This window comes from Dreissena polymorpha, chromosome 1, assembly GCF_020536995.1.
Source record: "Dreissena polymorpha isolate Duluth1 chromosome 1, UMN_Dpol_1.0, whole genome shotgun sequence".
Lineage (NCBI taxonomy): Eukaryota > Metazoa > Mollusca > Bivalvia > Myida > Dreissenidae > Dreissena > Dreissena polymorpha.
In genome coordinates this window covers 58689998-58714390 of record NC_068355.1, presented here as the reverse complement: position 1 = coordinate 58714390, position 24393 = coordinate 58689998, and the positions used below count along the sequence as shown (strand labels likewise).

The 24393-nt window shown below is 35.7% G+C and overlaps 1 protein-coding gene across 2 annotated transcripts in view; it reads left to right on the top strand.

The window, feature by feature from the left end:
* Window positions 1–5198: 5198 nt before the first annotated feature.
* LOC127882089 (resistance to inhibitors of cholinesterase protein 3-like) overlaps window positions 5199–24393 on the top strand; it is a 30277-nt gene continuing 11082 nt past the window's right edge. Inside the window, exons 1-5 of one of the 2 annotated variants that reach the window (XM_052430533.1) lie at window positions 5199–5371; window positions 13768–13853; window positions 17639–17785; window positions 19292–19394; window positions 21160–21332. In XM_052430533.1, coding sequence (XP_052286493.1) covers window positions 5230–5371; window positions 13768–13853; window positions 17639–17785; window positions 19292–19394; window positions 21160–21332 — 651 coding nt within the window. In that variant the 5' untranslated portion in view covers window positions 5199–5229. Of the gene's footprint in view, window positions 5372–13767; window positions 13854–17638; window positions 17786–19291; window positions 19476–21159; window positions 21333–24393 lie in introns of both variants that reach the window. The other variant, XM_052430526.1, reaches the window with a different exon arrangement.

Here is a 24393-nt window from a genome sequence, read left to right as displayed (position 1 = left end):
GCTATGAAACTGTTTCCATGGCAACCTTGTTATTTGGCATTTTCTAAATTAGAAAGACTCTTTTGATTGAAAAAACTTTTGTAAATTCTTTTTATTTTTTACATTTGAGTCACTGGAGTTTTCCACTCTCCATAAATTGTGTTCTTTAGATTAAGTTGGACTTATTTTATAAACAAATCTTTTGAAGCAACTTCTAGCCTAACAGTAACTAATGTTTATATCAGTTTTTTTGACAGATTGTGAACTTCTTTTTACGCCATAACGCCATAACAGACCACTTTATCACTATTTGTTTATAAATTATTGTATACGTTTACATTATTGAGTTTAATGAATGTTATCCTATTCCGCTGTTCGAAATGCTAAAATTAATTGAATAATGAAAGGTTAGTAGTACAAAATTGCAATAATTTTAATAACATGCGAATCCCACGTGTGATCGTTCCGGTAATATCTTGAAGGAGACTACCTCTAAGGACAGTCAGGTTTGTTCAGTTGAGTTGTATAGTATTTGAAGATGCAATTATCCTTATAATACTGTATAATTTTCCCGCAAAATGCAATATTTTACAATTTACCTCTATACCATATACATTTTGCTATGTAAGATAACTCATACAACTCTTCAATTTGCAATACATGCACATTTGTTAAGACCGACTGTGCACAAATGTAATAATGCAACGACAAACGGTCTACAAAAATGATATGCATTTCTAAACAATTATGGAACCAGACACGGTGCACAACCTGGACTCGGAGCAACTCTTACCGCTTCATTCATACGCTCACCAATTCGTGCTTGGAATGGAAAAATTATTAACATGCTTGAATAATTTCTGTTCCATAAACATAAAGTCAAATCACATGCAAATACCCCACTACCATCTAGCAGCATTTCTTATTGACGATGCTGCGAAGCAGCTCGTCTAAGTTATCATACCATGAGAAAATTCTTCACAATGGCGACCTATGTAAAAGACTGAGCCGGACTGATTGAGATAGCTCGATTTTTCTAATCGGTATACCTCGCTGATTATCATTGATTAAGGTATAGGAAGCTCAGCTATAAATAGGACAGCATATTTTAAACAAAGATTTAATAATAGTTTGAAAACGTTAATTTTAAATCAGTTATGTTCAATCTATTATATGTTCATTGATCAATGAAACAACTATGCATTTTCTGTATTGTTTTTGTAATTTGTCGTGATTCAGTAAATAAATTGCAAATTAAAACGTGTATAATTAACTTTCAACGCGATCATGAGTGTAAAGAAAACGAATTATTTCGAACCTACCATTTGTAAACGTTGTAGCGATTATGGTATATAAACAGCATACTAGTCGTAAGACATCTGTGGAACTCGCTCTTATGCGTGCTTTCTCATTTTGCATATCTAATAAACTTTTCAAACAGAAATTACAGAGCCTACATCAGTGCACATACTATGTTTGATAATTCATTCGTTTGTTGGATATTGTTTGCTGTTTTAAACACATATTATGTCATATCGCGGAGATTTAGTTAACCTTACCATATGTTCATGGGATAACTCACGTATTCAAGTGCTCTTACGACTATGTGCTCATACCTACTTTCGGGAATCATAATGAAATTATTGCCGTACTTAACGAACAAACATGCCTAAGCTTATTGAATTGGAGAAAAAAACAATAATCAAAAGAGAAAAATTATATGTTCATGCACATGGGCATGTGAAATCACGTCCGTACACATAGCATCATTAACTAAGGAAAGGAAACAACAAAATAAAAAGTTTGGTATGATATAAATGTGAAATTAAAGAGCATGGTGTAATTAAAGAGCATGTCAAGCATTCAATTTTTATGCTGAAACGTAATGTTATAACCCACAAGCGTTTTACTGTAACAGAACGCTTTTTTAAGATAAGTGGTACAGAAAATATTTCTTGTTATATTTGATCGAGAATGTAGCCCGCCTCTCAGTTTCGCTGAATGGATCAAGTTCTCCACGGGTACTACTTCCCGTACCCCCAATTGTTTTCTCGTACCCTACATTTTTCGTACCCAATTTTTTTCGTACCCATTTTTTTTCGTACCCACATTTTCGCTCGTACCCAAATTTTTTTCGTACCCAATTTGTATTTCCTTCCCAAATTGTTTTTCGTAACCAAATCTTTTTTCGTACCCATTTTTTGGGGCAGAATTTGTGCACCCAAAATTTTCGTACCCATCCTTTTCCTACCCAAAAATTTCGTACCCACATACACAATTGTGGCGATGTAGATAAACTTAAATAGATGCTTTTATATCAATCCTCTTCAAAAGCATCGTCACACCAGAACTGTCAGTACTTTGATTGTAAAGAAAAGTACAGATATTTTTAAACCAATAGATTTTTATTGAAGCACCGCATCAACAAAATGTATTGTTGTATTATAAATGGTACAGCCCAGTAAAATCAGGGCTGACCATATTATAGCCGTTTTCGGCTTCTTAAATGTAGAGTTTTATGTTAAGCAGTGTGCTCGAGCAATGGTTTCTAACCAAAGTCCTGATGGTAAACAACCTCATAATGATAATAATTAACACCCTTTATGTGTTATGAACAAGAGCTGAACTCGTTAATTTATTAACCTTCATTCATAATTAGCTTTATTGATATGTTTCGTGAACAAAATATTTCAATATATTCCATACAAAATATAATTACATGAATTAATAACATGAAAATTAAATGGCCGGTATCTAAACAAAAGCATAGTCGTCAAAACCGTAGCATCAGTTCTCTGCGTTAGGACCACGCGATACCTTCGTACGCCTTCATTCCTTATTTACTTTTATTTTTAAAACCCATTTTTCTATCGTATACAGAATTCTATTCTCCTAAGCAAGATGTACTTTTTAAAACTGAACTCCAAATTTAAACGCTACAAATCAGTTTAAGTACGAACATGTCATCCGTAAATCTAGATTCTAAATCGGTGTGATATTTGCAAACGTTTAAGTTATAACTCGCCGGGCTGCCCAAATCAGAAGAAAAACATTTATATATCTAAAAACTACGTAACGTAGGCTTTCTAATGATATATAATTTGTCAAAATCGGCCGAGAAATGAAAGTATAATTAAAAAAAGACATGAGTGGGTACACCAAAATGTATAACCTCGGCGCTTCAATGAACGCTTATCGATAGCTACCGGTCACGTGACTAAGTTACGACAAGATATTTGCCGATACGGTCCCGTTTCATAACTGTCTCATCTAGAGTCCGTGACAGCTGTAAAGACTAAGTAAGTGCATCAACTATAATAATAGCGGATGGTTACAATTTTTTTACCTCTGATACTTGTTCTGATAGTTGTATAGGTATCATCAGAGATAACTGGTATCTTCGTCTCTTGTATCATGTTATTTAATAGTTGTATAGGCATCATCAGAGATTACTGGTATCTACGTCTCTTGTATCATGTTATTTGATTACTAATTTATTAATTAATTCACGACCTTCTTGTTGAAAATCGGAGATCTGTTAACAAACGTTTATGTTATTCATTTCAATGTATGACCAGAGTTTTAAATGATGTTTATTTATTTAGAGTCGAGTGCACAACATGTCGATTTAAGCAGGGACATATATGAACACAATTAGTGATGATTAAATGATGCTTTATATTAATTCTTTCCTTTTTTACAAAAATCGTTTTGTTCCTGTTTAAAAACGGAAGCATTATATAATACGAGGACATGATACCGAAAACATTAAATTTACCGAAAACAGTTAATTAAGATTTCCCACCTTTACTTCATGATAGTGGCGCTAAACTATGATTTTAATGAATGTTTACTCCAGTACCCATTAAGATGATGCTATATATTAATTATTTCTTTTTTCCAAAAAGCATTTCTATAACTTTATACAAACGGAAGCATTATATGATACGAGGACATGATACCAAAAAACTGTAAAATTACCGAAAACAGTTATATTTCCCCTTTAACATCGTGATAGTGGCGTTAATCAAGATTTTAATATATGATTACTTCAGTACGCATTTAAGCGAAGTTTCAAATATGTTTAATACAGTACTTGTAATTAAGTCAATGGTAATAAAAAAAAATACATCATCGAAATATATATTTTATTATTTAAGACATTTTAAATATTGGTATTTCTGGTAGACAAAATTAAAATAAACGAACATAAATGTTTTACGTTAAGATGATCAAGTATTGATCTGGAAATACATAACATTTAATTTAGATGCATAATGTGTCGTTCGGGATCAGACCGTGTTAAAAACGATCTTTTCCCTTAGGGCAATGGCTAATAACATTCGAGGTATTGGGTTAAAACTGTGTATATCTGTATTAATCAGTGGTTTCACACCAGAAAGATATATAACTGTGAAAATACTTTACACTCCAAAAAACGTAATGCACTTCAATTGTTATAAAAAACAATTGAAGGTGTTAGAAAACGACTGACGAACAAATAAAGAATTCATAGGTTGCATATTTTGTTTATTTTACAGTAACGTTCTGTACAAGAATAATATATATTTGCATTTTATTAGAAATAATTTCACATGATTTAAATCATGTGAAATTATTTATAATAAAATGCAAATATATATTAAAGTAGAACATATGAAAGTACACACGTTACACTTGCCAATGGACATTTTTAGTCACTCTCATGTTATCACAATGAAAATTAAAAGTATTAAGAAAGATGCAGGACTGAACGTCTAAATTACCCAAATAAGTCGGTCAGATTTAAGTTATTTCTTATATGACAAAACTGAATGCGGATTTTTTCTTAAATAAATTTTATAAAAAAAACAAACATATATATTAAAATTTCTTTAAATTACTATTCTTTTTCAAACCAGACATAGGAAAAAGCGATGTTTTCGTCTTCATAATCTATGTTTTAATATATTAAAACACTGTTTTCGGTAAATTTTACTGTTTTCGCGAAAACAGTGCTGTTTTCGGTATCTAGTCATACCGCACAATTAGGTCCCTAATTTAAGTAACATTTATACGAAATTTCATGTCTGATTGTGGGATGGGAATGTGTCTAAACTTTAAAATGAACAAATTGAAGTTTATGGATAGAGGACTTTGTTACATTTCTTATAAACAAATATGCACCTTCTATTTCATATGCGATAATTGTCGTCTGCGAATAGTTGGTTGTAACCTGTCATGTGACTAAATGCTTTTGTAGCTGTCAAAATGGATTTTCAAACATTTCGCATTTATGGCTCAATGGCAGTTATATTGGGATGTTTTATATTTCTTTATCCTAAATTACTTCATCCGTTAATACTCACCATGTTTGGAATGCATGAACAACCAGGCAATAGCCGAACTGAAGGTACTGTCACTAATGTCATATAATTCCGCGGTCACATTAAATTGTTAATTTCTAATGTTTCGTTTTCGTTTAACTCACACATCTGATGATTTTTAGCGAGTCTGTTTTCGGAGAAAACCCGAGAAATTGTCATAGCCTGCTCGTCGTCCGCCGTCCGCCGGCGTCGTGCTAAAACCTTTACATTGGCTCTAAAATCAAAGTGCTTCCACCTATCGTCGAAGTACCTGTAATCAAACAGCACCTATTATCGAACGTTTTGTTTTGGTTCTGTATGCGCAAGCACAAAAGTGCACATGAGGTCACATTGATAAACAAATAGTCGTACATGAAGTCCATGACCTACTTGCCTACTTACCTTGAAACAAATGCGCAGAAAACAGGTAAAATGAATGCATTTATTGTTATTTACACGTTTTTATGTGTTTTTTGCTATTACCTTTTGAATGCTTTTATCAAAACGTGCATTTACACACCAAAAAGCATATTTCCCTTTGCAATTTTGATTGTAGCAGACGCAGATTTATTCGCGGAGTCCGGGTCACGTGATAGTCATGTGACTTTCGGATATACTGGAGTAGTATTTATGCACTGTCTGGTAATGGGTCATGTTTACATCGGCCGCCATTTTGTTTTGTCTGCTAGAGGATGACAATAACCAGGGAATCATCGTTATGTTTTCTTGAAGGATATTTGCTGGAAAACTTTACAGATCAGTTAATAAGTGATTGAACTGTTAGTCATTAGTTAAAACAAAATGTTTTTGTTATTTTAAGTGTTTCAATTTTGAAGTAATTTCTTAGGTGTTCGATAACTGGTGCGTCCACCATACAACTTTGAAACTTCATATGTTGATGCACCTTGATGAGTTCTACACGCCACACCCATTTTGGGTCACTAGGTCAAAAATCAAGGTCACTGTGACCTCTAAAAAAAAATCTGACAAGCTTTCGCAGCCAAGCGTGGCACCCATTATGCGGTGCTTTTGTTGATTACTGCTCTCCAATTACAGCAACCTATGCAGATTGGAAATATTTTAACAATAATTTTGACTTAAAATATTTGAAAATGATGTTATGTGTTCAAGATAATCCATAAATTGATGATATTTGTGCTCAGGGCTTCCCACAGGCCATTTAAGGATCCCTCGCCGGGGTGCTTGAATTTCGAAATCAGAGGATTGAAGAATCCGCTATTGTTTTGATTTATTTAATGTTCGGCGTCCTTAGATATTTAACGACATCAAAAACGTTCAGGGCTCCCGCTGCCGTTTGCCAGATTCGCCAATGGCGAAAATTTAGCAAATTCGGAAAATAAAATAATCGTTATGCGAAAACGTCCGGCGAACGATTTTTGTCAGGAAAAAAATTGTTCAAAAGAAAAAAGCGTTCGCCGGACGTTTTCGCCAAACGATTATGTTCTTGACGAATGCCATCCCAGATAGTAAACTCTTTCAGCTGTAGACTGTGCTTTTATACATCACTGTGTTATTGTACTTTATAGTTTGTTGTTGAATAACCCATGACCGGAAAATTAGATGCGTGGTTTCAAATGCTTCGCACTCGTGATTTAATCCCTACACATCTAAACTATCGACCGTGGGTTTTGACAACAAACTTGACCGTACACGAATTATTTCTTAATTATTTGGTTGAGTTATGGTCAGTAGCCAACCTACGCACAGACTTTTGTTTGGTTCAGTGCATGTTTGTAAGCTATTATCAAGTCGACAACGATTTAAAACATTGGTATAGACTTACACAGATTTAAGAATATTGACACCGATGAAAAAAAGTCTGATAAAACAGCACACGAAACAACATTGAAATAAAAATGATAAAACCAGTTGATAAAACTCGTATGTTCCGTTTAAAAAAAAATGCCTATGGGAATTTTACTTGTACATTTATTATACCACCTTCATGAATGGCAAAATCAACGGTATATATTTTAAGGTAATTTGTCATGATTTCGGACATAAATTTTCGGATACCTTTTCCCCATTTTATATCCAGACCATTTGATGTTGCGGGAAAAAATATTATCCCTGATGATTATAGTAATAAACATATTAAAGCTTCGTTTTGCAGTTTCTTCTTTTACACCCCTGTAGACTAGACGGTTCCGAATGCTTTGCTAAAACTTTGGCTGCAGTTTCTAAAATTTGGCTACAAAAAAATCAATTGGCTAAAATGTTGGCTACAGAAATTTTTGGGCCATGGGGAGCCCTGAACGTTGTCGCTATTACTCATTGTTGCGGTTAACCAGAGACGTAGAGACGTTACCAAATTGCGATATGACGTTGCATCATGTGCGCAAACTATCCAACCGGCTCTCATTATATTATTAGCAGACGACAAATGTTGATTCTGATTGAATGATTAAAATACACTGTTACTGTTTACAATCGACATTACCGCAAGTGATCGGTGACTGATTAGATAATTGATGGCACATGGTCAGGGTGTTTATTCTATGTACATGTATGCAGGGTTCTCAATAACTTTTGAGCCAACAGGCCCAAATGTGAAACCAACAGGCCTTGTAGAATTTTTTTTTTTAATTGAGCACTTGATTTCCTGCATTTTGGGCCATTTTATGGCTATTTTAGTGGTCAACCAGGCACTTAAATTTGAGCATCATTTTTGCGTGCATTTTATGAATTTTAGCTATTTTAACTAACAAAAGATAAATGGAAAAAGATCTTTATTACTTTTGTAAAATTTTAACTCAATATGTAATGAACAGAAAGTCAAAATATTTTACTGCTTTTTGACCAATTCCAATATGCGCCTTTTCATTGTTGTTGTTGTAATGTGTTAAGGGAGATAATGAAGCAACAACTAGGCTTAATAGCAGATAAGAGCAAAATTACCGAAAAGACACGCAAATTTCTAAAGTCAATTGCTGATTTTCCAAATCTGAGCGATTTTCAAACGGCCAAAATCTGATTTCAAACGGCTGATTGGGCCGGCGGCCGGCTCTTATTGAGAACCCTGCCTATGTCTGTCAATAAACCGGGCTACCGCTGTTATAGATTTATAGTAACCCGGCGGGCGTGAGCTAGAAAATTTCAGTAGCCCGATGAAAAATTTCGCTAGCCCCCGGGCTCCGGGCAATGGATTTGTCCGACACTGCTGTCAGTCCGTCAGTCTGTCACACTTTTCTGGATCCTGCGATAACTTTAAAAGTTCTTCATATTTGTTCATGAAACTTGTAACATGGATAGATGGCAATATGGAGAGTATGCACGTCATTTCATTTTGGTCCTACATCAAGAATTCTGGTTGCTATGGCAACAAATATTAAAAAAAAAAATACAGACAATAGTGGAGTTTCACCGGTAGGGGACAATATTGCTTGGCAATCTCTTGTTTAACTTAATTTGTGCATTTATTTGAATATAAACCGCGGGCTTTAATGCCAATCATTTATCAATGTCAAATATCAGTGCTTTCCACAGGATTTTTGTCAGGCGCCCCGGGTTTGATAGGGCTGGTTCGGGAGGGGTGTCCCCTCCCTACGTTGATTTTTGTTAAATTTTACGTGTCAATTCACATTCTGTGGTGCGTTGTAACTCAAAGAAAAACAGCGTCAAAAGACGTTATTTGGTGCGCTATGACTCTTCAAGAAAATCCCCCACTCAACAAAATACATATATAATTTTTTATATATTGTATAATTGTTTTAAAACTTTCCCGCACAGATAGTAAAATCCCGACTCGAACGATTCCCCAAATACATCTGTTTCAACCCGACTCTATTTACTGTATACTTACCACTTTTCAAGTTTCTATTTATTACCCGATAATCCCGTTTATTCCGTTTTTATACATCACTTTCTGGTAAATATTTACGATAAAAGCTCTCAATTATTTCTTTAACACAAACCTTGCCATTTTTCTATAGTATCAAAAAAAAATTGTGTGACTTTTTATAGATTTGATGAAATATTGCCTCTGAACATGCGTCAATCCCCTGACGTGTTGTGTGCTCACTGGTGCTTGATAAAACGCAAATGATGCAACGTTGTACATGCTGCATAATTTGTGCGCTCTTTTTATTTGAGAAAAAGATTCGACACAACATTAATTTGCACTGCTAATTTGAAGCAAGATATTTTAACGTTGCGGTTACATTTACATTCGGAAGTGTGTTTCGAATTAAAAACGCGTTAACGTCATCGACTTACGGGCATGGGTTTCGGATTACAAATTTTATTATTCCCATTTGAGATTTCAACAAATATTAACAGTTGTGTTATGAATTCAACGATAATTTGTTTGAACACTTTACGAGTGGAATAAATGTTTTGATGGAATTATGCATGAAATTCACGTTGTCCTCGAGGATTACGGCCGGTTGCCATCATCAGTCTTCTAAGTATCAATTATCACACGAAACATTTATCAGTGTGCGTAATTAATTCAATGAACATTTGATAACGCGCATTACGTGTCGAATAAATGTCAGAAAAACGAGTTGAATGAGTTCCATAAATGGACATGATGAAATAAACATGTACTGGAATTAAATTATTATCGCATAATTATAACCGGGGTTATTTGCACAACTTACTTGCTATAACTAATTAATTGTTTACCACTTGCAATTAATTTCTCGTATTAATTATGAGTCATTGGTGACACTTGTTTACAGTAAAAAGGTGTGATGATGATGCCCGAAACCGTCTTTAATGTACTGTATTGTACTAGTTACCGGTTTTATATTACGTAAATGGTACAACTTCTTGCTAATCAAGCTGCGATAAACTCTTACTTCATGCCCGACGTCAATAAAAATAATGGTCGATAGTTAACCCTGCCCTCGTAAGCATTCGCGTAACGGATTGGACGATGAACATCGCAGTTTGCGACTGGAAAGTTACCTGATACATCATTGTCAGCATTTAAATGACTGTGTAATGTGGCTAGAATAATAGATACGTGCTTCATGCTATTCTCTTATCAGTGGATTATCCATCACCCCATGTGGTGTTTATGGCGATTACTTGTGAAAGTAGGTACCGAGTGCTCTTTTAAAACATGGAATATTGATACACTGACAGAGAAACCTTGATTTTTTTTTACGATCTCCACTTTCTTTTACTGAAAAATACACCAATTGGAAATTTTCAAGCGCCCCGGGGACTCTGATTTCAAAAATCGCCCCGGCGAGGGATCGTTAAATGGCCTGTGGAAAGCCCTGAGTATAACATTTACCAAGTGTGCATGTCTATATTAAAGGGGCCTTTTCACTGATTTTGGCATGTATTGAAGTTTGTCATTAAATGCTTTATATTGATTAATGTAAACACTAGATCTACATGTAAAAACCTCCAGTAAAAAATCAAGAATGATATTTTAAAAAAGAAGAAAAATAGTAACCTTCAACAGGGCTCGAACCACTGACCCCTGCAGTGTTTGATACTAACTATTTCGAGTAAGGAGTTCTTTGGACTCCCCTTTTCTGAAATTAAAAAATTATGACACTTTTTATACTGTATTTTTTGGTTTATGACACATCTTAACCCTTTGCATGCTGGGAAATTTGTTGTCTGCTAAAATGTCGTCTGCTGAATTTGTAAAATAAGCATTTCTTCATTTTTTTTCAAAGAATACTATCAGAATAGCAAACAGTTTGGATCCAGATGAGACACCACGTTCTGTGGCGTCTCATCTGGATCCAAACTGTTTGCAAAGGCCTTTAAAATTCGGTTCCGCACTGAAAGGGTTAACCACTAATTGTTAAATCCTCTTTCTCGTTTGGTTTCAGATCGAAGTTCAAAGTGACTGCAGTTCAATATTTGTTGTCACTTGTTATCTCAGATTGCAAAATTATTAAACAAAAGGCAGTAATATCTAAGTTAATTATTGTGAGTTTTAACAATTTATATTATGTTATATAATGCATTTATATATGCTTGCTTGTTTAGCTTCAGGATTTGGTGTAACAGCAACTTTGACCAATCTAGAAGTCAAATGTTCTGTCAAATCATCATGAGACAATCAGAACAATTGTACTCATGATATTTCAACTGAATTCGAAATTGATTCTATCCGTTCCAAAATACGACTTAAGGTGAAAAAAGTTTAAGGAGGGATTATTTAGAAAAATGGGATAAAAGAAAAAAATACTATTCAAGTGAATAGTAAAAATGATGGTATTTTTTTGTATATGCTTCAGACATCACTTAGTTTTGAGTAAACACTTCTCACTATCAATAGACCAGCTGTCTATAATCTTCCTTGTTAAAAAGAACTCTCACAGTTCTCGAGCAGTGGTTGAAGTGTGCGGTTATGACTTGGTATTACAGGGCCCTCAATCTATCAAATCTGCGGCCAATTTCGGCTGCAGTCCCCCACCTGAAAAGTATACTTTTTTCCCCTTTTGGTGGGAAAAATTCCCCCTGATTTAAAAAACTATTTATTTTTTTTTTTAAGATGTGTCTCATGATAATTATATCTCAATTCTATTTAAATTTAATCTTGTCAAACATACATGTACTTAATTACGAAAAAAGAAATGAATATATTGCAAACATGTACAAATGTAATAATGAGAGAGTAAGTAAAAAATTCCCCAAAGAGGGAAAGGCCACGAAAATTCCCCCTCATGAGGGTAGCGACCCGCTTCCCCTAAAATGGATTGAGGGCCCTGTATTACAAAAATTCCTTCTGTAGAGGGTGAATGTTAAATTATAACAATCTGTATGTGACAATAAACACATGCAACTTAAGGTTTTTATAAACAGTGTTCCACAATGACTATGAGTATTTCTTACTCTTAGTAAGATATTTTTTAACAGACATTCTGATTTTGCGAAAGGAAGGGATTGTTTTTATAATTCAAAGATGATTTTGAAGGAGTCCGACGGAATTCCTTGACACAAAAACAAGGAGTCCGAGTCTCATTTCACGGAGTCTTGGACCACCGGACTTCTTAGTGTCGAACACTGCCCTGGAGTCCTTGAGTAAAAGTCTACCACTTAGACCACTCAGCCATCCTTCCAGATACAATGACAGATGTATTTTATACATAATATAAGCAATCCTACTAATTTCACAAAATATAAAGACAACAACAGAACTCTACAAATTATTCATTCGTTTCGCGTTGCAACGCTTTATAATTTTCAGGTTTTTAAATCATCAAAAGATGCATATAATGGCTTTTTGCGGCATGATTAGTGTTCAGTATTACTGTTTCCTCACAAATATCATAACTACAACGAATTTTTTTTTTAATTTTGTCAATTTACGAAAACTTGTAAAGGCCCCTTAAAGATTCAGCATATGTTAGCTTTCCATGAAATTTTGAATGGAGCAGGAATTAAAATTAACACTAGGACGCTTTCAAAGTGTGAGTTAAAATAGCTTGAAAGGGTACTTGATTGCAAAGTCAGGAAACTAGACTATTCGCGTTGTTGTATCTTGTGCAGGCTTTTTCCGCTCCATTTTGGGAATACGCCACACTGGAATTTTGGGAATTTTGCGTCGTGAAAACCACCATTTTGGGAAAAAAAATATTCGCAAAATTGGCTCAATTGGGAAAAATTATCGCATGTAAATAGTGTTTCTTATATTTCAATGAAGCCGTTAACTGGTAAATAACGACTTTTTGATAAATTATTATTAAAATTTTACAAAGTATTATGAACATGTGAGATAAGTGCAGGTTTTTTAATCTGAACTTGGGGAAAAGGCCTGGCCTTTTTTGAGGTGAAAAAAATTCGTGCGAAGCGCCGGATTTTGAGGAAAATAAGGAAAGTCTTAAATAATCATTAACATATATTAGTTTTTAAAACAAATTCAAGGCAACAGATAATTTAATTATGCAACACTTTCTATTTTCTACACCGGATCAGGTTAACTTATATATTTTAATGTAAAAAAAAAAAAACAATTTTTTTTTTTTTTTTGGAATTGGGAATTTTTTTTTTCAATTGGGAAAAAAACAACCAGATTTGCATTGGGAATGGGGCCGAATTTCGGACCCGTGGCATAGGGCGGAAAAAGCCTGTTGTGTGAATACCATCAATTAAGGACAAAGTTTTCTTGAACATAATTAAAAAAGGTTATGAAATTGAAAATTAGGAACAACATGTCCTGGACCTTTTAAGACATTTTAGATTATTGTCACATAAAAAAATATGCACGGTTTGGTTAACCCCTTGAAAAACATTATTGAACTTCCAAATCAAGAAGATAAATGCTTTACATAGTAACGCAATTAATAGCTTTATGAAATTTCCAATGGAAAAAATCTTTCCTCACTAATAAAAAGTGAATTTGCATTAAAATTCTCATTTATACGACTAACAATCTGTATAATATTGTTTTCATTGAAATCCTGCAAAGTTGATGACATCTAAATAAATTCAGTGTCTTTTTTTTCAGATATGCTTCCACCTTCATTAAGAGGTCAACACCCTCACCTGGCCAGTCAGCAGGATGATGTGCATGAAAACATCAAGAAAATGAGAGTAAGATAATGCTCGTAGTATATTATATGAATAATGATTATATGTAATGTCCTATTTACATACAAAAGCTTATTTCATAGTTATATACAGTTAAAGAAAACGTCCTTAGAAAAGTACAGGTAATGTTTTTTTAGCTCATCTATTTTTTGAAAAAAAAAATGAGCTATTGTCATCACCTGAGCGTTGGCGTCTGCGTCTGTGTCGGCATCCGGTTAAGTTTTGTGTCTAGGTCCATTTTTCTCAAAAAGAATCAAAGCTATTGCATTCAAACATGGCACACTTACATGTACTTACTATCATGAGGGGACTGGGCAGGCAAAGTTAGATAATTCTGGCTGGTGTTTCAACAGAATTGTGTGCCCTTTTTATGCTTAGAAGATTGAAAATTTGGTTAAGTTTTGTGTTTAGGTTTATTTTATTCCTAAAGTATCAAAGCTATTGCTTTCATACTTGCAACACTTACTACAGGGTAACTATCATAAGAGGACTGTGCAGGCAAAGATATGTTACTCTGACTGGAATTTTGACTATCATAAAGGGACTGTGCAGGCAAAGTAATGTAACTCTGACTGGCATTTTACTGGAATTATGGCCCCTTTTATACTAATAAAATTGAAAAATTTGTTAAGTTGTGTGTTAAGGTTAACTTTATTCCTAAAGTATCAAAGCTTGTGCTTTAATTCTTGCAACACTTACTAACTACACTTGGAAAACTCGCTAACTATCAAAAGGGGACTGTACAGGACAAATTGCATAACTCTGGTTGGCATTTTGACAGAATTACCGGTATGTCCCTTTTTTTACTAAGTAACTTTGAATATTTGGTAAAATTTTATGTTTAGATCCACTTTACTTCTAAAGTATCATTGCTATTGCTTTCAAACTTCAAATACTTTCGTACTATCATGAGAGTACTGTACCTGGCAAGTTGAATTTGACCTTTGAATGACCTTGGCTCTCATGGTCAAATTATTAAATTTTGCTAAAATGGCCATACATTGTAACTTTTTTTATTTATGACCAGATTTGATTCATACTTTGACAAAACAACACTTACCTGACAAACCACAATAGACTTCACCGAAAACCATCCCCCACGCCCCACCCAAGAATTACATTACCCCCCCCCCCCCCCTCCAATAAAACAAGGGCTGTTTGTAAAACATGCATGCCCCCCATATGGGCTCTCCGTTGTAGTAACAGCCATTGTGTGAATATGTTTTTTTGTCACTGTGACCTTGACCTTTGACCTAGTGACCTGAAAATCAATAGGGGTCATCTCACAGTCATGATCAATGTACCCTATGAAGTTTCATGATCCTAGCCATAAGCGTTCTTGAGTTATCATCCGGAAACCTATTTTACTATTTGGGGTCACTGTGACCTTGACCTTTGACCTAGTGACCTGAAAATCTATAGGGGTCATCTGCGAGTCATGATCAATGTACATATGAAGTTTCATGATCCTAGCTAGGCATAAGCGTTCTTGAGTTATCATCAGAAAACCATTTTACTATTTCGGGTCACCGTGACCTTGACCTTTGACCTAGTGATCTGAAAATCAATAGGGGTCATCTGCCAACCATTATCAATCTACCTACGAAGTTTCATGATCCTAGGCATAAGCCTTCTTGAGTTATCATCCGGAAACCATTTTACTATTTCGGGTCACTGTGACCTTGACCTTTGACCTAGTGACCTGAAAATCAATTGGGGTCATCTGAGAGTCATGATCAATCTACCTTTCAAGTTTCATGATCCTAGGCCTAAGCGTTCTTGAGTTATCATCCGGAAACCATTTTACTATTTGGGGTCACTGTGACCTTGACCTTTGACCTAGTGACCTGAAAATCAATAGGGGTCAACTGCAAGTCATGATCAATCTACCTATCAAGTTTCATGATCCTAGGCCTAAGCGTTCTTGAGTTATCATCCGGAAACCATTTTACTATTTCGGGTCACCGTGACCTTGACCTTTGACCTCAAAATTAATAGGGGTCATCTGCGAGTCATGATCAATGTACCTATGAAGTTTCATGATCCTAGCCCCAAGCGTTCTTGAGTTATCATCCGGAAACCACCTGGTGGACCGACCGACCGACATATCGACAGACCGACAGACCGACCGACATGTGCAAAGCAATATACCCCCTCTTCTTCGAAGGGGGGCATAAAAAGTAATATTTTTTTCCATTTCTTTTATTCTTGAAAGATCATCTAACAAATGACCACACCAACACACTATAACCCCTCTCAACCCCCCTCCTCACAAAACACAAATATTTTTTATTATTTTTTGAAAGACTGTCCAACCATCCCACCCAAGAATCCCCCCTTTTCTTTTTTTTGAAAGATAATGTAATAAATGACCACACACCCACACTATACACCCCTCTCCATCCTCACCCCCCCCCTTTTGAAGTATTGAAGTATTAAGATAGGTCCCTTCACCTTTAAAAAGAAAAATAGATGAGTGGTCTGCACCCGCTAGGCGGTGCTCTTGTTTGTTACTGCAATAAATATTTTCTTTCATAAGTTAATGTGTATTCTTGACTTTTTTTTCAGTTGGGAAAAAACCTCATAGTGAAACATTATCTTGAAATTGAGAACATTTGGTTGTGTATATCAAAGACACATTTCATGCTGGATGTATTTGTTCAACATCTGTTGATATAAGGAAGAAATACATAAAAAAAATATTACAATAATCATCCATCTGTTTTAAAGTGTTTTTAAGTATGTACCATTGCTGAAACCAACCAATAGATTGGAACTGATAAAACTTGGTGTACCGGGTATTTGTTAAGGAATGATTGATCGTTGTCAGAGTATGAGATCAAAAACTTGGTAAATCGTATAACTTAATTAGCATGTGTTCATCCTCTGTTTTTCAATAAACATTTGTTTTGTATGTATTCATGTTTGTAGACATTTGTTTTTAACCAGGTTTTCCGAAGGAAAAAACTGGTTATTAGATTGGCGAATGCGGGCGGGCTGGCTGGCTGGCGGGCTGGCAGGCGGGCGGAACAAGCTTGTCAGGGCCATAACTATGTCGTTCATTGTCATATTTTAAAATCATTTGGCACATTTGTTGACCATCATTGGACGGTGTGTCGCGCGAAATAATTACGTCGATATCTCCAAGGTTAAGGTCACACTTTGAGTTCAAAGGTCAAAATTGGCAATAAATGAGCTTGTCTGGGCCATAACTATGTCATTCATTGTGAGATTTTACAATTATTTGGCACATTTGTTCACCATCATGGGACGAGGTGTCGCACGAAAGAATCACGTCAATATCTCCAATGTCAAGGTCACCACAACTTAAAATAGATTTATTTTAAAACAAACTTACAAAGGGGGTTAATTTTGTTTGTTCATTTCAAAAGTTCAGTTTGAGTTGTCTCCCTTAATCAGATTTTTTTTCACAATGAAAACCTGGTTTTGTGACAATTTTGTCCCTTGTCTGTGCATATACATGTTGACATACAGTATATCAATACCAACCACATGTGATGTTGACGATGTACATTGTGCAAGTCAAGTAAAATGTCTGTCTGTAATCTTCTGAGTGGGAATTTAATAAGGGTCTTTTTAATTGCAATATACATACTTGCACAAACCCATCTTAATATTCTTTTACTTGTCTTTTTGCTCAAATGTTCAGGTTTAGGGCTCATTTTATCTGAAATGTTAAATTTTCTTCCCCTATTGGGGAAGTGCCTTTTACATGTACATTATAATGAAGAAAAATACATAGTGCTGGGTTACCAATATGATTACAGCATGGTCCACATCCTGGTATGCGCGCTGCGGCAGCGGAGCAGGCCAAGCAGACTAAGGGTTCTTCAGGTCGTGGCGGCATGATGGGTGTCGTATTGCCAATGTATGCCATTGGTATAGTGGTCTATCTGGTTTATACACTAGTCAAGGTATTCACTAATTGACAGTGTTTTTACTTTGATCTAAGCAGGATATTACTATAAATTTACATAAAACTGAGGAAAAAATAATGGCAATTATATATTTTTTTAATATTACATCATCATTAAGGGAAGAACTAATTGGCTAGCTTTTTAGGCAATTTAGTGTTCAAATTTAAGAGTGTGTGAGCCAATAAGAATAACAATATTTGTATTCCATTTTCGATAAAGTGAGAGTTGAGCACAAGTTGCCAAATAATAAATGTCATTGTATACATTGATGTTGAACTATTCTGCAAAACATTTTCTGCTTTTTTGTCGCTGCTTTTATGTATAATTAGCTGTTTTGCAAAAGAAAATCTGACTATGTGGGCAAAAATACAGACATAACTAAGAAGTAAATAAAAACAGCATGAGCTCTCTTTTTTTTTAATTGGATGCAGGGTAGAAATAAATTTTTATTTTGTTTTTAAAATGTTAGGTGCAGCAGATCCCTCTAACATCTTATCAATGTGTTGTTGCCTAAATTTGGAGGTACTCACAAAGACAAACATTTTATTTCTGATACTTATTATAACAAATGGCTTTTTGTCATTCATTATGCCCCCCTTTGAAGAAGAGGGGGTATATTGTTTTGCACATGTCGGTAGGTCGGTCCGTCCGTCCACCAGATGGTTTCCGGATGATACCTCAAGAACGCTTAGGCCTAGGATCATGAAACTTCATAGGTACATTAATCAGGACTGGCAGATGACCCCTATGGATTTTGAGGTCACTAGGTCAAAGGTCAATGTCACAGTGACTCATTCTTGGATGCAGTTTAGGACCACATTTGCAGATCAAATTATGTACTGTTGTGGTGGGGTCTCCGTCCGTCCACCAGATGGTTTCGGGATGATAACTCAAGAACCATTACACCTAGGATCATGAAACTTCATGGGTACATTGATCATGACTGGCAGATGACCCCTATTGATTTTCAGGTCACTAGGTCAAAGGTCAAGGTCACAGTGACTTGAAATAGTACAATGGTTTCCGGATGATAACTCAAGAATGCTTACACCTAGGATAATGAAACTTCATAGGTACATTGATCATGACTGGCAGATGACCCCTATTAATTTTCAGGTCATTAGGTCCAAGGTCAAGGTCACAGTGACTCGAAACAGTAAAATGGTTTCCTGATGATTACTTAAGAATTATTAAGCCTAGGATCATGAAACTTTATAGGTACATTGATCATGACTGGCAGATGACCCCTATCGATTTTCAGGTCACTAGGTCAAAGGTCAAGGTCACAGTGACAAAAACGTATTCACACAATGGCTGCCACTACAACTGACAGCCCATATGGGGGGCATGCATGTTTTACAAACAGCCCTTGTTTAACATTAAAACAACAAATATAAATTCATGCATAAAAAGCAGGATTTTTTTTAAATCTTTTTTAAAACCATGTTGGATATTCTTTTAAACCCATATTCATATACACAAATGAGTTCACTTTCCTGTTAGGTATTCGGCAAGAAGAACAACAAAAGCAAATCAGACCAGAGAAGTAGCCCTACTCGTGGCCAGGAAACGCCCCAGCAGTCGGACACTCCAGAGGGTGAAGAAGGTAGAGTATCCCCTGACGCATTGCAGAGGCAGCTTAAGAAATTGCAGGCATTTTCTAGTAGCTTGCAGGATAATGAAATGAGTAAGAGTATTTGTATGTGTGTGTGTGTGTGTGTGTGTGTGTGTGTGTAAACTGCCTGTGTATAACCTATGTTTTAGTGCTTTATATGCATTCCCATGAAACTGACCTCTCATGTACTGGACTTAAGTAATTTATTCGATACATGTGTTGAAAGTTGTAAAATATAAGGTTTGTATGCTGAAGGCTCCTATTTGATGTCATAAATTATATGTGTGTATGACAGTGTGCACTTTTGCTATTGTTGCTTCTCTAATGATAAGTATGATGTGTTTAAAGTCATTTCTCTGGTTTTTGGGGTCCTTCTTTTGGTTTTGTACTGGATTTGAAGAAAACTAAAAGAAGATTTTGATAAATTGTTTGAAAATTCAACATGCACTAAAACATTTATGGTAAAATAATTGTACTTGCTGAATTGATATAGTACCTTAAATATTGGTTTTGACAAGCATTTTATTTTTGCAGACATATTGAACACTGATAATCAAACATTTAAATGAACAATTTAAAGATCAGAAAAGTGTGTACGTACTAGCTGTAGTATTAAGAATAAGACTTATATTTTAAAAATCCAGGAAAACTTGGGTACTTTTAATACGTATTATAGTTTCACCCTTGGGGGCGGGCGGGCAGTGTCCGCTCTCTAATTCAAATAGTTTTAATCCGATCTTCACAAAACTTGGTCAGAAGTTGTATCTAGACAATAGCTAGATCAAGTTCGAATATGGGTAATGCCGGGTCAAATCTAGGTCACAGGGTAACTTAGTACATTTCAAGCATAAAGCATGGTATCTGCTCTCTAATTGAAGTAGTTTTTATCCCATCTTCAACAAATTCGGTCAGAAGTTGTATCTAGACAATATCTAGGTAAAGTTGGAATATGGGCCATGCCCAGTTAAAAACTAGGTCACAGGGTCACTTGCATTTTAAGAATTTAGCATGGTGTCCGCTCTCTAATTGAAGTAGTTTTCATCCTATCTTTGCCAAATTAGGTCAGAAGTTGTGTCTAAATGATATCTAGGTCAAGAACAAATATCGGTCATGCCGGGTCAGAAACTATGTCACAAGGTCACTTAGTGCATTTCAAGCATTTAGCATGGTGTGTGCTCTCTAATTGAAGTAGTTTTCATCCGATCTTTGCCAAATTTGGTCAGAAGTTGTATCTAGACAATATCAAGTTCGAATATGGGTCATGCCGGGTCAAAAACTAGGTCACAGGTTAACTTAGTGCATTTCAAGGATTTAGCATGGTGTCCGCTCTCTAATTGATGTAGTTTTCATCAGATCTTCACCAAATTTGGTCAGCAGTTGTGTCTAAATGATATCTAGCTCAAGTTCAAATATGGGTCATGCCGGGTCAAAAATTTGGTCACGAGGTCACTTAGTGCATTTCAAGCATTTAGCTTGGTGTCCAAAACCTTCAAACGGGCGTATCTTGTGACAGTTTGGCACTCTTGTTTAAAATCACAAAATTCTTCCAGCCTTAGTTTGTTTATTTTTCATTTAATTTTTGTGAGGCTTTCTATTGAATCACCCACCAAGATAAAACATTGAATTTAACAATTAAAATTAAATTTCAAAATTTCCATTCATACTTCTGATGGTAATAGTTTCCTAAGCAGATAAACTTGACCACCAGATTTAATTTGGTTCATACATGCCAAGATTTCTTTATATTTGCTTGCAGAGGGTATGGACATGCGCAAGCTGCAGGAGCGCCTGGCGGAAACTGAAGCCCAGATGTCCAAGATCCTGCAGGCCATGCAGTCTGTACAGAACAAGATGGGCGATGTGACTGCACCCAGTAGCTCCACCAATCAGAACGCAAGCGCTGCGCAGAAGGCTGAAGATGGGCAAAATGTATGGTTTTCATTGAGAGAGAGTTGTACCATTTTTAGCTCATCTATTTTTTGACAAAAAATTATGAGCTATTGTCATCACCTTGGCGTCGCCGTCGGCGTCGCCGTCCGGTTAAGTTTTGCGTTTAGGTCCACTTTTCTCAGAAAGTATCAATGCTATTGCATTCAAACTTGGTACACTTACTTACTATCATGAGGGGACTGGGCAGGCAAAGTTAGATAACTCTGGCGTGCATTTTGACTGAATTATGTGCCCTTTTTATACTTAGAAAATTGAAAATTTTGGTTAAGTTTTGCGTTTAGGTCCACTTTTTTCAGAAAGTATCAATGCTATTGCATTCAAACTTGGTACACTTACTTACTATCATGAGGGGACTGGACAGGCAAAGTTAGATAACTCTGGTGTGCATTTTGACAGAATTATGTGCCCTTTTTATACTTAGAAAATTGAAAATTTTGGTTAAGTTTTGTGTTTAGGTCAATTTTATTCCTTAAGTATCAAAGCTATTGCTTTCATACTTGAAACACTTACTAACTATCATAAGGGGACTGTGCAGGCAAAGTAATGTAACTCTGACTGGCATTTTGACAGAATTATGTGCCCTTTTTATACTTAGAAAATTGAAAATTTGGTTATGTTTTGTGTTTAGGTCCACTTTATTCCTACAGTATCAAAGCTATTGCTTTCATACTTGCAACACTTATTAACTATCGTAAGGGGACTGTGCAGGCAAAGTTATGTAACTCTGACTGGCATTTGGACGGAATTATGGGCCCTTTATACATAGAAAATTGAAAGTTTGGTTAAGTTTTGTGTTTTGGTCCACTTTACCCCTAAAGTACCATAGATATTGCTTTCATACTTGGAACACTCACAAACTATCATAAGGGTACAGTAAAAGGACAAGTTGCATAACTCTGGATGTCATTTTTACGGAATAATGGCCCTTTTTTGACTTAGTAACTTTGAATATATGGTTAAATTTTGTGTTTCGATCCACTTTACTTCTTAAGTATCAAGGCTATTGCTTTCAAACTTCAAATACTTTCATGCTATCATGAGGTTACTGTACCTGGGAAGTTGAATTTTACCTTGACCTTTGAATGACCTTGACTCTCAAGGTCAAATTATTAAATTTTGCTAAAATTGCCATAACTTCTTTATTTATGATTAGATTTGATTGATACTTTGACAAAACTACTCTTACCTGACATACCACAATAGACTCCACCCAAACCATCGCCCGTGCCCCCCCCCCCCAGAATCCCCCCCCCCCCGAATCCCCCCCCCTATTTTTTTTTTTTTTTTTAAAGATCATCTCACAAATGACCACCACACCCTCACACTTATACCCCCCCCCCCACCCCACCCCCTTCCCAAATATTTTTTTTAAACGGTTAAAAAACAAAACTATTTATTTTGATTATTTTATGTTTGAAATATCGTACAACCATCGCACCCAAGAATCCCCCCCCCCCACCCCCTACCCGAATCCCCCCCCCCCCCCCCCTAAATTTTTTTTTTTATTTTTTTTTTTTTTTTTAAGATCATCTCACAAATTACCACCACACCCTCACACTATACCCCCCCCCCCCCCCTCACCCCCCCCCCCCCCAATTTTATTTTTTTTGAAACGGTTAAAAAACACAAATATTTATTTTTATTATTTTATGTTTGAAATACCGTCCAACCATCGCATCCAAGAATTCCCCCCACCCCCCCCCCACCCCAGATTTTTTTTTCCCTTTTTTTCGCATTTTTGGAAGATAATGTAATAAATGTCCACACCCCCACACAATGCACCCCTCTTCACTCCACCCCTCCCTCCTTTGTGATTGAAAATGAGAGTCCCTTCACCTTTAAAAAGAAAATAGATGAGCGGTCTGCACCCGCAAGGCGGTGCTCTTGTTTATTTTTTAATCTTACATACAGTTCATGATTAAAACAAGTGTTTGGTCCTGGATAACATTGGTTACGTACCACACTCAGCCATGTTCAATCTAGTATGTTGAAACTGAATTAAAATTTATAACCATATAGGTACAAGAGGCCAGTCTGAATAGTTTTTTAGCGAGGCTGTTTTTGGAGAAAACCCGAAGTATTATCATAGCCAACTCGTCCGCCGTCCGTCATAGGCGTCGTGCTAAACCTTAACATTGGCTCTAAAATCAAATTGCTTCCACCTTCAACTTTGAAACTTCATATGTAGATGCACCTTGATGAGTTCTACACGCTACACCCATTTTTGGGTCACTAGGTCAAAGGTCACGGTGACCTCTAATATCAAACTTTTACATAGGCTCTAAAATCAAAGTGCTTCCACCTACAACTTTGAAACTACATATGTAGTTGCACCTTGATGAGTTCTACATGCCACACCCATTTTTGGGTCACTAAGTCAAAGGTCAAGGTCACTGTGACCTCTAATATAAAACTTAAACAAAAACCTTAACATTGCCTCTAAAATCAAAGTGCTTCCATCTACAACTTTAAAACTTTATATGTAGTTGCACCTTGATGAGTTCTACATACCACACCCATTTTTGGGTCACTAAGTCAAAGGTCAAGGTCACTGTGACCTCTAATATAAAACTTAAACAAAAACATAAACATTGCCTCTAAAATCAAAGTGCTTCATCCAGAAACCATTGTACTATTTCAGGCCACCGTGACTTTGACCTAGTGACCTGAAAATTATAGGGGTCATCTGCGAGTCATGATCATTGTTCCTATGAAGTTTTATGATCCGGGGCATAAGCGCTCTTGAGTTATCATCCAGAAACCATTTTACTATTTCAGGTCACCTTGACCTTTGACCTAGTGACCTGAAAATCAATAGGGTTCATCTGCGAGCCATGATCAATGTACCTATGAAGTTTCATGATCCTAGGCCTAAGCGTTCTTGAGTTATCATCCGGAAACCATTTTACTATTTCGGGTCATCGTGACCTTGACCTTTGACCTAGTGACCTGAAAATATATAGGGTTTATCTGCGAGTCATGATCAATGTATCTATGAAGTTTCATGATCCTAGGCATAAGCGTTCTTGAGTTATCATCC